The following is a 17,700-nucleotide window of genomic DNA, read 5'->3' as shown; positions in this document are numbered from 1 at the left end:
AGTGCCAACAGTAAAATTCGGAGGTGATGGTGTTATGGTGTGGTAGTGTTTCTCATGGGCGAGGCTTGCACGCCTTGTTGATTTGTGTGGCACTATCACAGCAGAAACCTACACTGATGTTTTAAGCACCTTTCCACTGCTGAAGAGCAATTCGGGGATGGCGATTGCATCTTTCAACAAGATCGAGCACCTGTTCATAATGCACGGCCTGTGGCCGAGTGGTTGCACGACAATAACATCCCTGTAATGTACTGGCCTGCACAGTCCTGACCTGAATCCTATAGAGCACCTTTGGGATGTTTTGGAACGCAGACTTCGTGCCAGGCCTCACCGACCGACCGACAACGAAATCTTTCTTCAGTGCAGCTGTCAAAGAAACCTTCCAGCACCTGATTGAACGTATGCCTGCGAGACGGGAAGCTGTCGTCAAGGTTAAGGGTGTGTTACCGATGGGGAGCGCCACGGACATGTAAATCATTTTCAGCCAGGTGTCCGGATACTTTTGATCACATAGTGTATCTCTACACTGATACTGCCCTACGCATGCGAAAACTGGACCCTTTAGAAGACTCACGAAAGAGAATAGGAGCACGTGAAATGAAATGAATCGCATCGAACGAACATTTATGGGACATAATAGAGAGGTCAGATCGTGCACAGAATGCTGCACCGGCAACACTTTCGTAAGTATGGTTGAATGTTTCTGCAGCGGACTTCCAGTGACTTCTTGTGCCGATGCCACGTCGATCTGCTGCACTATGCCGGACAGAAGAGGGTCCTACACGATATTAGGTGACAAAAGTCAACGGATTGCTCCTCAGTGTAACGCTCAAATTTTAAGACCCGCAGGCAGAGCCCTATCATGCCCTGTTCCGAATACTATTGCTCGACCTGGAGTAATAATACTTACACTAATAAGATAGACGTGGCACTCAACGTTTTCGGAGTGCAAAGACCTTATGGCTTTTTGTTCTCAGCAGTATCCCAGCTCCAGGAGAGTTTCTTATCTTCGTAGAGCTGGAGGTCTGATACAACGTTAAGAAGAATCCTCAGCTACCCATTAATCTAGGTTTTGCGTAAGCAGAACACCAACGCTTGAAGTAAAAGAAACAATTGTGGCGAACAGTAAGCAACCTTATTGATTCCTCTTACAGCTTCAACGATTGATGGCCGGCCGCGGTGGTCTCGCTGTTCTAGGCGCGCAGTCCGGAACCGTGCGACTGCTACGGTCGCAGGTTCGAATTCTGTCACGGGCATGGATGTGTGTGCTGTCCTTAGGTTAGCTAGGTTTAAGTAGTTCTAAGTTCTAGGGGGCCGATGACCACAGCAGTTGAGTCCCGTAGTGCTCAAAGTCTTTTGAACCATTGTTTGAACGATTGATGGAAATTTCAGGGGGAGCAGTCTTGTTTACTCAACATATTGTCCAGACCCCTTTCTTATGCACACACTGATCTGACCCCCAGATACGTCTATGGTGGCTCAAGAACCGTATTTTAACTGGACATAACGACATCTGCTATCTACTGCAAAAATTAGGCTCGGCTGGTTCTAAAGTACTGCGACTGTGATGCCTCCTTACAGTCAGTCCTCCATATTATTGACTGCCCTCTCTAAGTGATAACGACATTAGCTACCTGACAGTTAATTGGTTCATATGATGCGTGGCTGAAGTGCGCAAGAAAATTAATCGATCACTTTTTCTTCCATTCCGGCGGATGTGTTTGAAACTTGGCTCAAAGGATCCTACGACCTTCCTCTAATGGTGCAAAAGCAACGTCATCCTCGGGCAGACTGCGAGGGGTCGAGACGTGCGAAAAATATGGCCACAGCTCTGAACTTTTTAAGACTATAATAAAGTGGGTTAATGGTGTCAGATTGGCAAGAAATTCCACCACTATTCTGCCCAATGCCACTGTGGGTAAGAGGGTGTGTGTGACGTATCCACAGTGTGACACGTCCACATTCCATCCCTTCTGACCTCCATCGCAGAGGCGGAAAAGAAGGGCGGCACCCCACGACGAAATCGCGCGGTTTTGTTGTGGGTGCACGAGGGAAGCTTCTCAAACACCGCTCTTCCGAATCAACACAAATAGTGTCATAGAGCGGCATAAGGTGCCAATAAAACCAAAAGCCAGTTTGCAGTGCCATGAGCACCAGGCTGACGTTCGTGGCAGCGCTCGACACTGCTGCCAACCCCGGGGCGTTTCGACACTGGCCTGAGGACATGGTGGAGCTGCAACCGCACTAGACGTGATAGTGATCCGAAGCAGCAAAAGGGAAGGGTCGTACGCCCTTTCAGAGGTTTCCTTTCGCGTTCTCGTGTGACGTGGTCACGGGGGGGAGGAGGGGGGGAGGGGGGGAGGGGACTGTGCTTTAATAACGTATGCGGTAAAGGGTCGCTCTAAGACCAACGGTTCGGCGACGCCTGCCTTGCCACCCACGCAGTTTCGTTGGGCACGTTAAACCTGTCAGAGCAGCCACGAAGCTGAATCTGTGTCAGTGCCGCCCACCCACCTAGGTGGAGGGGTTAAAAAATACACGTGACGGAAACTTGGATACTGTATGAATTTCTAACATCTTGAACCATTTCACATTGTCGAACGCTTTTTCCAGGTCGACAAATCCTATGAATGTGTCTTGATTTTCTGTTGTCTTGCTTCCATTTTGAACCACAACGTCAAAACTGCTTCTCTGGTGCCTCTACCTTCCCTAAACTTAAACTGGTTGTCATCTAACACATCCTGAACTCTTTTTTCCATTCTTCTGTACATTATTCTTAACAGCTCATGCATCCTAGTTGCTGACAAGCTGTTTGTGCGGTGAATCTCGCACTTGTCAGCTCTTGCAGCCTTCAGAATTGTGTGGATGATGCTTTTCCGAAAGTCAGATGGTATGTCGCCAGACCCATATATTCTACACACCAACGTGAATAGTCGTTTTGTTGCCACTTCCCCCAATGATTTAAGAAATTCTGATGGAATGTTATCTATCCCTTCTCCCTTATTTGACCGTAAGTCCTCCAAAGCTCTTAAATTCCGATTCTATCCCCTATCTCTTCTAAATCGACTCTTGTTTCTTCTTCTATCACATCAGACAAAACTTCACTCTCATAGAGGCTTTCAATGTATTCTTTCCACCTATCTGCTCTCCTCTGCATTTAACAGTGGAATTCCCGTTGCACTCTTAATATTACCACCGTTGCTTTTAATGTCACCAAAGGTTGTTTTGACTTCCCTGTATGCTGTGTCTGTCCTTCCGACAATCATATCTTTTTCGATGTCTTCACATTTTTCCAGTGCTCTATCCGCAGTCTAGTTAAAATTACCTCCTCCCGATGACGCGTTCGGGAGAAGGTGGTCCAAGCACAGGGAAGAGCTTTCACGTCCCGCAATTTATTATTGGGAAGTGTCGAACAATGTGCGTGCCATAAAAGAACACGACGACAGAAAACGCTCCGTAGATCGGTGAAGGGAATCGACTGAATAGCTGGCCGAGGAAGAGACACTGCAGCCTTGGCCGCTATATCGGCCGCCTCATTCCCACAGATACCAGCGTGTCCCGGGAGCCAGAGGAACGCCACCGAGACGCCCCCAGGTGGAGCAAGCGCAGACAGTCCTGAATCTGGTGGATCAGAGAGTGCACAGGGTAAAGAGCTTTGAGACTCAGGAGAGAGCTGAGAGAATCTCAGCAGATTACGTACTGTATCCGCCGATGGCGGCGGATGTAGTGGACAGCCTGGAGAACAGCGAAAAGCTCCGCAGTATACACCGAACACTGGTCGGGAAGCCGAAATTGATTTGGGGTGTCGCCAACAATATAGGCACTCCCTACACCTAACGATGTTTTCGAGCCGTCGGTGTAAATAAATGTGGCGTCCGTCATTTGTGCACATAGAGCAGCAAATGCCAGACGATAAACAAGTGTAGGGGTACCATCCTTGGGAAATCGACAAAGGGCACGGAGCAGGCAGATCCGGGGACGGAGCCAAGGCGGTGCTGTACCCCAAGTTGTCAAGAAGGTTTTAGGAAAGCGGAAGGAAAGAGAATGGAGCAGTTGACGGAAGCGGACTCCCGGTGGTAGTAGGGAGAAGGGGCGGCCTGCATACCCTACATCAAAGGAGGCGTCGAAAAAAAAATGTCATGGGCTGGATTAGCAGGCATGGAAGACAGATGGCGAGCATAACGACTCAGAAGGACTGCTCGCCGATTGGACAGCGGAGGTTCAGCAGTCTCAGCATAAAGGCTTTCCACAGGGCTGGTGTAAAAAGCTCCAGACACTAAACGTAATCCACGGTGGTGGATAGAGTCGAGACGCCGAAGAATAGACGGCCGAGCAGTAGACTATGCTTCCATAATCCAATTTCGAGCGCACTAAGGCGCGATAGAGGCGGAGAAGGACCACTCGGTCCGCTCCCCAGGAGGTGCCATTCAGGACACGGAGGGTGTTAAGCGATCGCAAACAGCGAGCCGAAAGTAGGAAAACTGTGCTGGTCCTCCCACGTTTCCTGTCAAACATAAGACCCAAGAATTTAGCGACGTCTGAAAACGGAAGGTTGACAGGCCCTAGATGTAAGGAGGGCGGAAGAAGCCCCTTACGTCGCCAAAAATTAACACAAACGGTCTTACTGGGAGAGAAACGGAAGCCGGTTTCGATGCTCCAAGAGTGGAGGCGATCGAGACAGCCTTGAAGACGCCGTTCAAGAAGGCTGGTCCGTTGAGAGCTGTAGTAAATCTCAAAATCATCCACGAAGAGGGAGCCCGAGAAATCAGGAAGGAGACAATCCATAATTGGATTTATAGCGATGGCAAACAGTGCAACACTCAGCACGGAGCCCTGGGGTACCCCGTTTTCTTGGAAGAAAGTGCGGGAGAGAGTAGTGTTCACCCGCACTTTAAATGTGCGCTCTGCCATAAATTCGCGAAGAAAAAGGGGCAGCCGGCCTCGAAAGCCCCAAGAGAACAGTGTGCGGAGGATGCCTGTCCTCCAACAGGTATCGTATGCTCTCTCCAGATCAAAAAATATTGCTACCGTTTGGCGTTTCCGGAGAAAATTGTTCATGATATAAGTGGAGAGAGCAACAAGATGGTCAACTGCAGAACGATGCTTTCGGAATCCGCATTGGGCAGGTGTTAAAAGACTGCGTGATTCCAGCCACCAAGCTAAACGGTAATTCACCATACGCTCCGAAATCTTACAGACACTACTCGTGAGAGAAATGGGGCGATAGCTAGAGGGGAGATGTTTGTCCTTTCCAGGTTTCGGAATGGGAACGACGATAGCTTCCCGCCATCGTCTGGGAAAAGTACTGTCGGTCCAAATTCGATTATAAAGGCTAAGGAGGTAACGCAGACTACGGGTTGATAAATGCAGCAACATTTGGACGTGGATACCATCCGGTCCTGGGGCGGAGGAGCGAGAAGAAGAGAGGGCATGTTGGAGTTCCCGCAAGGAGAAAACAGTATTGTAGCTTTCGCGATTTTGAGAGGAGAAAGCAAGATGTCGCACTTCCGCTGCACGTTTCTTCGGGAGAAACGCTGGCGGGTAATTTAAAGAGCTCGAAATCTCGGCAAAGTGCTGACCCAATGAGTTAGAAATTGCGGCGGGGTCCACTAAGGTATCATGCGCGACAGTGAGCCCAGAGACCGGGGAGAAACTAGGCGCGCCTGAGAACCGTCGAAGCCGAGTCCAAACTTCCGAGGTGTTAAATGAGCTAATAAACAATTTCCAGCTTGCCTTCTTGCTATCGCGGATGACACGACGGCATCGCGCTCGGAGCTGCTTATAGCGGATACAGTTGGCCGAAGTAGGATGGTGGCGGAAAACGCGGAGAGCACGTCGCCGCTCACGTAGTGCATCACGGCATGCCTCGTTCCACCAAGGAACTGGGGGGCGCCGGGGCAATTCTGAGGTGCGTGGTATTGAATGTTCCGCAGCTGTAAGAATAACGTCGGTAATATGTGACCTCATCGTCGACGCTGGGAAAGTGACGGTCATCGAATGTCGCTAGAGACGAAAAAAGTGTCCAATCGGCTTGGGCAAACTTCCAGCGTCGCGGGCACATATATGGCAGTTGAGGCTGCAGTCTAAGGACACATGGAAAGTGGTCACTGGAGTGTGTATCATCAAGGGCGAACCATTCGAAGCGCCGAGCTAGCGGAACAGTACCGACCGCAAGGTCCAAATGAGATAAATTTGTCGTGGAGGCAGACAAAAACGTAGGGGCCCCAGTGTTGAGGCAAACTAGATCTGCTTGGTGGAAGACGTCTAGCAATAGTGAGCCAAGTGGACAAGGATGTGGAGATCCCCAAAGCGGGTGGTGGGCATTTAAGTCCCCAACCAGCAAATATGGGGGTGGAAGCTGACCAAGAAGATGAAGGAAATCAGCTCGTGCCATTGGTGTGGACGATGGAATGTATACAGTACAAAGAGAGAACGTTTATCCGGAAAGGGAAAGACGGACGGCGACAGCTTGGAAGGAAGTGTTTAAATGGATTGGGTGATAATGGAGAGTTTCATGGAGAAGAATCATGAGTCCTCCATGTGCTGGATTGCCTTCAACAGAGGGGAGATCATATCGGACGGACTGAAAATGAGGGAGAACAAAGCGGTCATGGTGACGCAGCTTTGTTTCCTGAAGACAGAAGATGACCGGCGAGTAGGATTGTAAGAGGATCGACAATTCATCACGATTGGCTCGAATACCGCGGATATTCCAGTGGATAATGGACATAGGGTGAACAGAAAATGGAGGAATGTGACCAAGGTCGCTGTCAACTCAACGACTGCTCTGAGCTTGCGACCGACAGCATGGAATGGCATTCAGCCGAAGGCAGACGATCCTGATCCATAGGTTGGTCAGGAGCAGCTCGTGCCACCAGCGACCGGCCAGTTGATCGGCCGCCAGCAGTGCGCCTCGGCGACACAGAAGACAGCCGAGGGCGATTTCCGCCAGGTGGTGCTGTAGATGGGAGAAGGAGAGGAACTGGGTTTCTTTGTAGCCTTCTTGGAAGTATGATGTTTAGAGGAAGGAGGAACCGATGGTTGGGAAGTTGCCGTACGTAAAAACTCTTCACGAGTATGCTCTTTTTTCGAAGTCTTGGTGTCTGACTTTTGGGCTCGAGATTTAGCAGAACTCTACGAAGGGTGAGCCAGAGAGTGGGCAGGCGAAAGTGGTGAGGTTGAACGTGCGATCTTTAGTGCCACGGTCGTCAGATCGGCCAGCGCAAAGGTGAGGTTGCATGTCTGCGTGGCTGCCTCCTTTGTTGGCCGATGAGAAGCAAGGACTGCGCTGTATTTTCCTTTCTGAGGCACGGTGGGCTGTCGACTGGCGAATAATTTTCGAGCAGCAAAGGTCTAGACCTTTTCCTTTACTCTAATTTCCTGGATGAGCTTTTCGTCCTTAAAAACGGGACAATCTCGAGAGGAAGCAGCGTGGTCACCCATACAGTTGATGCAGCGAGGAGATGGAGGTGGACAAGCACCCTCATGGGCATCCTTGCCACACTTAACACATTTGGCCGGATTGGAACAGGACTGGCTGGTGTGATTGAACCGCTGACACAGATAGCAACGCGTAGGGTTTGGGACATAAGGGCGAACGGAAATTATCTCATAGCCTGCTTTGATTTTCGATGGGAGTTGAACTTTGTCAAATGTCAAGAAGACAGTGCGGGTTGGAATGATGTTCGTGTCAACCCTTTTCATAACCGTATGAACAGCCGTTACACCCTGGTCAGACAGGTAGTGCTGAATTTCTTCGTCAGACAGTCCATCGAGGGAGCGTGTATAAACGACTCCACGCGAGGAATTTAATGTACGGTGCGGTTCCACCCGGACAGGGAAAGTGTGTAGTAGTGAGGTACGCAGCAATTTTTGTGCCTGGAGGGCACTGTGTGTTTCTAACAACAGGGTGCCATTCCGTAATCTGGAACAAGACTTTACTGGACCTGCAATTGCGTCGACACCTTTCTGAATAATGAAAGGGTTGACCATGGAGAAGTCGTGACCGTAAGACCGAGAAACAACAATGAACTGTGGCAACCATGGAAGAACTAACTGTGCCTGAGACTCGGTGAACTTACGTTTGTGAGCAGACAGTGGAAGGTGAGGAAACCATTGCGGAAGAATCCCCCATGATTACCGGCGTCTCCAATGGCGCGCTCCTCCCTTGTGGGGGCCCTCTCTGAGGGCACTCCCGCCTTAGGTGATTGTCGGGAGGTGTGACCTGAGGTGTGAACGAACGGACGGAGGGACCAATCGGCACTTTCGGAAGGTATCAGCTCGGGTAATCACCCCTCCCTGGGCCTGGCCGTTACCAGAGGGGTACGTACGGGTCCTACCTGTCTACCCGGGGCGGGGAATTACGCGTTACCGCGTCACCCCATCACCGGCTATTCACGAAAATGCGTGGGTCGGCCTTCAGACACGCACAGGGAGGAAAAAAAGAGAAAGGGAAATGAAAGAAGAGAGGTCTCAAACGTCGCAGCGAAGAGAAGGGTAAAGAGAAGAGGTAAGTAAAAGAGAAGGACAAAGGAAGGATGAAAACTTGCAAGCAGAGAAAGCAAAGAATGTGTTACATTTTCGAGCGTCCGTCTCTGGACGTAGGTACACAAAACATACTCTCAGAGGGAGAGGAAGGTAAGGAAAGAGGCGGAGGTGAGGGGGGGGGGCGAAGATGGGGGATGGGGAAGGATGCGGAAAGGGAAGGTATGCAGCCCGGAAAGGAAGGAAGGCCACATTAGCTTGGGGTCCCGTGCTCGCTACGCACGGAGGGGGGGAGGGGGGGGGGGGTTACGTGAGGTGTTACGACGAACGGAGTATACAGAAGCTCCGCCCAGGGCAATGCTATTCTGGTTTTTGTTGGGTATACCCTCGTGTATGTTTTAGTTGTAAACGAAGTGCATAATAATCATATGATGAATAATCAAATGGTTCAAATGGGTCTTAACACTATGCGACTTATCATTTGAGGTCATCATCCCCTAGAACTTAGTTAGGTTTAAGTAGTTCTAACGTAAGGACATCACACATCCATGCCCGAGGCAAGATTCGAACCTGCGACCGTAGCGGTCGCGCGGTTCCAGACTGTAGCGCCTAGACCCGCTCGGCCACCCCTACCGGCGATGAATAGTCACCTAATATCCTAGCCTTTATATCTTTAAGAAAAGCTTCGTCAGTATTGGGCTCAGAGAGAAGGATTTTACAGAATTTGGAAGTTAATTGTTTCCTTCCTACTGAATGTAAAAACCTAATTGAAGAATACACTGGCAGAAATCATCACAGTATGTAAAGTAATGGTATTTCTGGGGTCAATTGTTTCATATTAATACTTCTCTTCATTTCTTCCTGAACTGAGCTTTCATAAATGGCCGATTCCGTTTGTGGAAACCAATGCTTTTTTTTTACTCTGTCCCCTCCTCCTTCCCCCCCCCCCCCTTGGCCTCTATACTGCAACGTGACGTTTTGCCTGCCCCCAGCCTGGAACGGACGGAGCGGCCCTGTACTGAGGGCCCGGTGCCGCGCTGCCTGCGGCTGGGACAGGCGGGCGCCCTGCCGGAGAACGCCGCCATCCACTACGTGTGCGCGCGCGTCGGCGGCCGGCTGGTGCCGCAGCTGAACAGGTGCCCGCAGGGGCTCGTCTGGGACGAGGGGCGCTACGAGTGAGTACCCCCCCCCCCCCCCCCCCCACACACACACACACACACACACACACACACACACACACACACACACACACACACCACTCGGTGCCACTCTACTCCGAGATGACGGGCGGGATAGCGATACGCTCATGTACAGATGGCGGGAGCTTCGCTTGCACGAGGTGTCAAGTGGCAGCGGCGTGGCCGCACTCACATTTGTACTCAGGTGATACATGTGAACAAGATTTCCGTCGTGCGGCCGTAGCCCCGTCGGAAACAGACAGACATTGGATCCAACTACACTTCTCCGTTCAAACGCAAGGGACATTCCACTTCGGTAATTGTTAGAGAATTCGATATTCCTAGATCCACAGCGTCAAGAATACGATGAGAAAACAAGATTTCAGTCAGTACCTCTTGCCGCGAACGACACAGTGGCCGACAACCTTCGCTTAGCGACCGAGAGCAGCGGCGTTCGCGTAGAGCTGTTAGGCTAAAGCAGTCGGCACAGGGCACGCTCAGTGTTCGGATGCACGTTCTGAGTTTCTGACGCCATAGCGTGGAGAAGTCCGTTCGGGAGTCTCTCCTATCGTGCAGAGCAATGTCTAGCAAGTCATATTCTGAGCGTGTGTCTAAGCGTTGATCAATCAGATGGTACAACGCTATCTACGTCACATGCACGCCGTCTCCCTTCAGCAGACAGCTGTGAGGCGCCATATTGGCGTTCAGTTCAAGACTATATGTAATGTATGCCGTTTCTGAGCACCAGCAAACTGAGAATCACTCAAAAACCCGTTGTTAACTGTGTGATTCGTTACAATAAAATAACGAGAAACATTTTTAGCAAAATATTTCTTGTAACTTAACGTATTATGTCAGTACGCCATTTGAAGGCAGCGACACACTGAGGAGCCACCAAAAACACATTTTTCTCGGTACAATTTGTTATAATTTAATCGTAGGTACATTACTAATTGAAATTTAAGGTTTACCAAGTGGCAACATGTTAAGAAAAATTTTTAGACGTGGCGAGACGTGAGCCACCACTATCACGCATCTCATTGTGACCATTAACACTAATCACGACGTTAAACACGTCATCTACAGCCAATCCTAACATTCACGTTTTTAGTAGGTTCCGGTGCTTTATTATAGGTTTAATGTCACTATATACTACAATATTTGATGTTACGTAAATGTATGTTCGCCGTTTTTTGAGGAGTGCGTTTGTTCGATTGGCTTAATGTGCAGGACAGCTTGCGCTGCTTGTATAAAAATAATTTGTTCCTTTTCAAGCTTCGTAATCCACATGTTGTAAATATTCTGCTACTGAGTAGGAAGTGATCAGGTGGCAATGATAAAATAATGCTTATCTTATGTGGAGAACTATTGCAAATTTGTGTCGCTTTGTTCGTAATGGAACTTTAAAGACAAAAAGGAAAGTACCATGTCCAATCAATAAGGACACAGGCGTATAAAGTAAATAAAAACTTAACTATCCATGTACATGTTTTTATTACATATACTACAATGTGACTAGCTCTATTAAAAAGCACATTTCCCCCATTGTCCATATCCTAATGTCGGAATTTTACGCGCGCCCGTTTCGTAGTGTGATTCACGGACTAGAATCATCCCGCAACTGCCGCTGGAGTGCGTTGCGATCGCGTATACTACGTTGAGGCCCACAAACTACGCGCACAAGTCGCATGGTCCCTGAGCGTTCAGCAGCTCACTGAAAGCACGCTTAACGTTGACGTTCAACAGCACGCTCCGTGTGCCGACAACATAACGGACAAACGACACTGCGTGAAATAACCGTGGAAACTGAAACACTCCCATGATTAAACCCACTGACACTGACTAGTGGATTGTAGCCTAACAGTTTGAACTATTTTGACTGTGTGCAGCTGACAAAGGCTCATCGGTTAATATTTACACGGCAGTTGTTTCGTACCGAATACAACGAAGCTAATTAACAAAGAAGTACGTATCAATTATTGCTACTTGACATACTTAATGTTCTGTATCTTTTGTCTAAACAGCACGAATGACGCAATTACTCCCTTCGTCTGACAAAGTAAAAACTGTTGTCTCATCACAGGTCGCCTATTTATGTCATGACACGCCAATATTCTTCGGGTGGCAATGAGTGTACAATCCTCACAGCAATCCAAATCGTGGGAGTCCGGCGCGTTTGTCGCGTAATCACGGTGCACAAATGAACACTTAACCATATCAGACAACTCACTCAATTAACGCCATTTACGTATTTGCTGGAGGTCGGGCCCACAGATTTGGGAGACCCACACAACCGTTAAACAATTGTAAACGCGGTCGGCCGTCCTGCAGAAATCCACTGTGCTCGCTTAGCAGCCAAAAACTTACTTGCTCGGTGTCTTAACACTGATTCCAAGGTTATTTAAAAGGGGTATACTCCCTCTGGCGCAGTGGGCGCTCGACTATCGACAGTACCTACTGCGACCTGCGTGAGAAAGATACGTATTGAGAACAATGTAAGGGATGGTTGGCCCCTTACAAAACCTATGTGGGACGTACGACGAACGTACCATTTACGACAGTGCGGCGAAAATTGGTGTTAATGGACTATGGCAGCAGACGGACGAATGGCCTGCAGCGCCTATCCTGGGCTCGTGACGATATCGGTTGGAACCTAGAGGATTAGACAACCGCGACCTGGTCGGATGAATCCCGATTTAAATTGGTAATATTAGATGTTAGAGTTCTATTATGGTAGAGACTCCGCAAAGGCATGGATCGAAGTTGTCAATAAGACGCACTGTAAGCTGCTGGTGGCTCCATAATGGTGTGGGCTTTGTTAACACGGAATGAAGTGGGTCCTCTGATCCAAGTGAACCTATCATTGCTCGGTAGATCAGACTTATTTCACAGCAGCGAAGATGAGCAAGTGCTCATAGCTCCTCAGGTATGCATTTTAGAGCCCGTATTTACTGGACATTTCTTCCTTGTTTGTCCATACTACCACCTCGAAGTTGCGTAGCCTAAATTCTTAGCAACAACACTAACAGCATATGTATTCCAGTGTCAGTGGCATCAGAACGATTTTCGCTTGTAACTTTCGACTCGTTCGCTTCCGAAGCAGGGATCAGTGCCTCAAATGGATACATGTATCTACCTCCATCACCCTAGACAGTGTGTATCATCACAGAATCACCCTCTATATTCGTAAATTTAAATGCTCCTTCGCCTGTAGCGCCGTTTGATGACATTTCCGGACATGGGCTCCTTTTCAAGATATTATATACTCACCCCCCTCTAGAAGTCCTAGAAGTTTGCTACACGGGGTGTTCGGAAATTCCCGATACAGTCAGACAGAACGACTTTTACCTGGCTGGCACACAAAGCGAGACAGAAAGGGGTCCGACGAAAGGTCTGCAACAGAATAACTGACCAACAAGGCGAACCTGGACGCTGGCTCAACCACCGAAGCTTCGCACCCCACCCCTGGCTACCTCTGTTCGCAGCCTGTAAAACTACCTTTCCGTAATATTTTCGAGGTAGGTTTCACAAATTTTGTAATATTATAAGTAGATTTATTAAAAATAAAGCGTTATTGAAAAATTTTGCTTAAATGAACTATTTTTATGTAAAAAAACTGCACAGAATAAATGAATCTCTTGAAATTTTGCGATCAAAACCGGATGACATGGGCATATTGTTACGATACTTCGGCTGACAAGCCCTTATCCCTCTTCAGGTGAGCGACTTATTACAGACTCCTGGTGCAGGACGCTGTTGGATTACCGGAAGTTGCGATTCCGCACGTCTGCTTTGACCCGAGACGTCAGAAAGATGGCGGATATCCATATTTGAAGTGCATATTTTATCGGCATTGTGTGAAATTCCGGTATTCTGTAGAATGCCTAAGTAATGTAGTGTGTTCCTGATATTTATAGGGAAATTATGAACCTTAAGCTTTTTGTGAAAATATTACATACTTTTCCTATGCATTCTATGCAATTCGTAGGCGTTACACAGAATGACCAGGACCATTTACGCAAAGTGTTAGAAGGCAGAAGAAGAGGAGCCTTTATTAATTAATACCCATTTGAAACAAAGACCAAACCTACGAAAGAAATCACAGAATATTCTTACCGGAAAACAACGAAAGAAGAACTGAAATTGAACAACTTGTTACAGTACGTACTCGCTTTTCTCCTTCATGAAGGAACACTTTAAATCGTGATATGTATGTACAAGATCAAACTGTCAAAATGTAGAGAAGAATATCCTTTTCTCATTGTTACCGGTAAAACGCAAATCAGAACTGGCATGACCATCTCACAGCAGGGATGGCTAGAGCGGCATTTTGAATTAATCTTAATTTTCTTTTTGACACAAAGGCATCTCATTTTGATATTTCCTGTTGCTCATACAGCTGGCGAATCCTTTGGATTCTTATTCGAGAGGACGACGGTTCAAACCAGTCCCCAGGAAGCGGCAGTGCGTTAACCACTGCATTTCAGTGTCCAGCCATCCAGATTTAGGTTTAGCACGTTTTCCCTACATTGCTCCACCCAAATGTCGGGACGGTTCCTTTGAAAGCGTACAGCCGATTCCTCTCCCCATTCTTGACAATACCCGAGCTTGTGCTTCGTCTCTAATGACCTCGATGTCGACGGGACTTTCAGCCCAACCTTCCTTCTTCCTTTTGTGAACTGGCAAGCAGCTGCAGATCGGAGAGGAAGACGTTTCTGACCGCGAAATACGATTCTCCTGAAACTCTTTGGACAGACGGAGAATTTTGATATTGCTTAGAGCTGATTCAAGATTCCTTCTGCACTTCCAAATCTGTAAAATCCATCTTCTGTCACGTTCGTAACAACTGCCAACAGCCGGTGCGAGTCACCCCCCACCCCCACCCCTTTGTCCAAGTCGGGAATCTTAACTCTCACAGTAGTATCCAAACGTAGAGCAGGAATTTTCCGTTTTTTTGCCTGACTCAAGGTTCAATTTCGATTCCGTTTTACTTTAGGTAACTGTCTCAATATTGAAGCAAACATTGAACAAAATGCTAACCCCGTCACTTTCTACCCCGTCGTCTTCATCGTCTTTAGGAACAATGTCCACAGATGGTATGAACGTTTCTGCCGCACTTTTGACATGTTTGAGCACCGCTGGTTTCTTTCCAGCAGACGCAACTGATTTCAGAAGAGGGATTTTCTGTAACCATGGAAGGTTCTTCGATAACCATTGCTTCATCAATGTTTTGGTTTCCTCCAACGTGGATTACGTTCTCATATGTATCTTCTGCAGGAACCCTTCCCTTCTGCTGTGTTATTTGCAGGCTCTATACTGCGTTTTCCATCTCTTCCTTAGTCTCTACGTGCCGTAAAACGTCATCAAGCAAGGATGAGGTCGAGAATCTACACTGGCCTTGCAGCCTGACAACTTCGTATGGAAACCTGTTAAACCCAACATGAAAAGCTTTGTTTTGAACAAACAGCTGTCCGTCACTCCAGCAGCTAGTTTTTTATCTTGAATTCAATCACACAGCATATTTCCAATGTCCCGATTTGCTCTTTCGACTCTCCCCTGACTTTGGCGCGGCGTACCATGGACGATCTTCAACGTGGGCCAATACTCCTTTACGCTACTTACCACACTGTTTGTGAAGCCCCTGCCGTTCTCTGACTGTACACTCGGAGCACCAAGCAACGTAAATATGTCGATGAGGCTGTAGGCAACTTCTTTCGCTCTCTTCGATTTCAGCCCTGAGAACTATAAAAGTATATAATGGTCTACCAAGATCATCTCACTAGGTTTACACTATCAGGATGAGAGAAATCGACGAGATCGACCTGACAACGTACACTGTTAAAAACGTGCTGTGGTCAAACCAATGGCTTTTTGGAATTCACATTGTCAGCCAGAAGAAGCAAAAAGACGAATGTACTGCTCGTTATCATGAAGGGTAATGTCCTTATACTCGGGTGAAAGTTCTTTCAACACTGTCCAAATAAAGATTTGGTTTTTTTCACTTTTGCCTTAAGAGTTGTTTAAGAAACATGACAATTCAATTTTTATGAACAGTCTCTTATAAAAGATCATTAATTAAGAATTTGTGTTTGAAATGGAAGCAGGAATTACGCGCCCAATATGTAATTAGAAACGGGAAGACGTAATTATAAAACTAATCATATTTTATTATGAATAATGGACGACACGTATCTCAGACTGCACGAGGGAAAAAAATTAAACCGGGGAAATGTTACCAACGCACGAATAAATGCATTTGTTTCATATGCCAATACGTTACCGGCTACGCTACACGTTTAATGGGACTTCATTAACAACTGCATTGTATACAACGCTGGGGAAAGTTCAGTGCCGATTATCTCCGTAAATTTATGAGAAACATTTAAAACAGCCTATTTCTCGGCACTTTTTAACCGTGTGCCTCTATAGAACAGAAATCACCCTCAGCCGTTTGTCGCGCTGTTAATGCGCAGTATGCAATCAGAGCTCAACGCTGCAGAGGCTGTGACTACACTATTTTTGAAATGAAAACTACGTAGCTAAAGCGTGATCAAGAAAACTGTTGATAGCTGTTAATACATCTGAATATCTTAAAGTGTCGTTTAACTTTGTAATAAGATACCTAATATACAGGGTGTTGCAAAAACGTACTGCCAAACTTTCAGGAAACATTCCTCACACACAAAGAAAACACGTTATGTGGACATTCCATGGCCTCCACACTCTCCTGACCTCAACCCTCTTGACTTTCATTTATGGGGGCATTTGAAAGCTCTTGTCTACGCAACCCCGGTACCAAATGTAGAGACTCTTCGTGCTCGTATTGTGAACGGCTGTGATATAATACGCCATTCTCCAGAGCTGCATCAGCGCATCAGGGATTCCATGCACCGGAGGGTGGATGCATGTATCCTCGCTAACGGAGGATATTTTGAACATTTCCTGTAACAGTGTTTGAAAGTCACACTGGTACGTTCTGTTGCTGTGTGTTTCCATTCCATGATTAATGTGATTTGAAGAGAAGTAATAAAATGAGCTCTAACATGGAAAGTAAGCGTTTCCGGCCATATGTCCACATAACATATTTTCTTTCTTTGTGTGTGAGGAATGTTTCCTGAAAGTTTGGCCGGACCTTTTTGTAACACCCTGTATAAGTTGGACCTACTTGCAAGAGCATAACACCACCAGTGCAAGTGTGCTACGGCTTCTGACCATTAACTGCGTTTGTGTTCGTTTACATCAGGTTTATTCTCATGATGAACGGATTATAGTCGTTTCTTTAGAGTTCTATGGCCACTGAAGAAACGGCAATCTGGCAACGGCGTGCGTTTGCTGTCGCTGGCCGAGAGAAGGCTGCTTCTCTTAGATGTACACGAGTTCCCTTACACATCGTGTTTCCATATCCTGCCTGTCAGCTGATTCTTTAATCTTCATTCTTGCTGTTTTTACTTGCTTTTTCTCAATTTCTGCGCCAATGTGTCAACGCTCTCCGTCCTTCCCTCCGCCAAACCGGGCACACGCGCGTCCATGCCAGTATGGCTGGCTGTTTTACTGTTGTCGCCTGATGAAGAGCTATAACGGCAATGCCACAAATCTAATCTTGCCCGGAACAGTTAACACGTTCATGCTGTACTGCAAAATCGACACGAACATCTGGCTCGCAGGCCTACGGCGCCCTGTCTGAACAGCTACAAACGAGTAGCTGGCAAACATCGACATGTCTTTCCCATGTCCTATTTTTCTACGTAGTCTCCATCACGTTGTATAGCCGTACGCCAACATTGTGGAAAAGTATGTATTCCTGTTGGTAAAAGCTCTTCTCCTGTAGGAGAGGGTGCCAGGTCAGGACTGGGGGTGGATGCGGCAATGATGTCCAACCCAATTTGGCGATGTGTTGCCGGGTTCTCAGACTTGTGTGTGGGCGTGCATTATCATGTTGGAGCAAGATTTCTGCTGGAATCTTGTCCGATCGAACACGTCGGAAACGGTGTGAGTTTAATCAGAGACTTAACATATGCTTCTGAATTGATGGTTGACC

The 17,700-nt window shown here is 47.5% G+C and overlaps 1 protein-coding gene across 1 annotated transcript in view; it reads left to right on the top strand.

Annotated features, from left to right (window-relative positions):
- LOC126259883 (uncharacterized) overlaps positions 1 to 17,700 on the top strand; it is a 97,518-nt gene that overhangs the window by 58,108 nt on the left and 21,710 nt on the right. The window contains exon 4 of the mRNA XM_049956954.1: positions 9,477 to 9,659. Coding sequence (XP_049812911.1) covers positions 9,477 to 9,659 — 183 coding nt within the window. The remainder of the gene's footprint in view (positions 1 to 9,476; positions 9,660 to 17,700) is intronic.

Source organism: Schistocerca nitens, chromosome 5 (genome assembly GCF_023898315.1).
Source record: "Schistocerca nitens isolate TAMUIC-IGC-003100 chromosome 5, iqSchNite1.1, whole genome shotgun sequence".
Classification (NCBI taxonomy): Eukaryota; Metazoa; Arthropoda; class Insecta; order Orthoptera; family Acrididae; genus Schistocerca; species Schistocerca nitens.
This window is presented reverse-complemented; position numbering and strand designations above follow the sequence as displayed.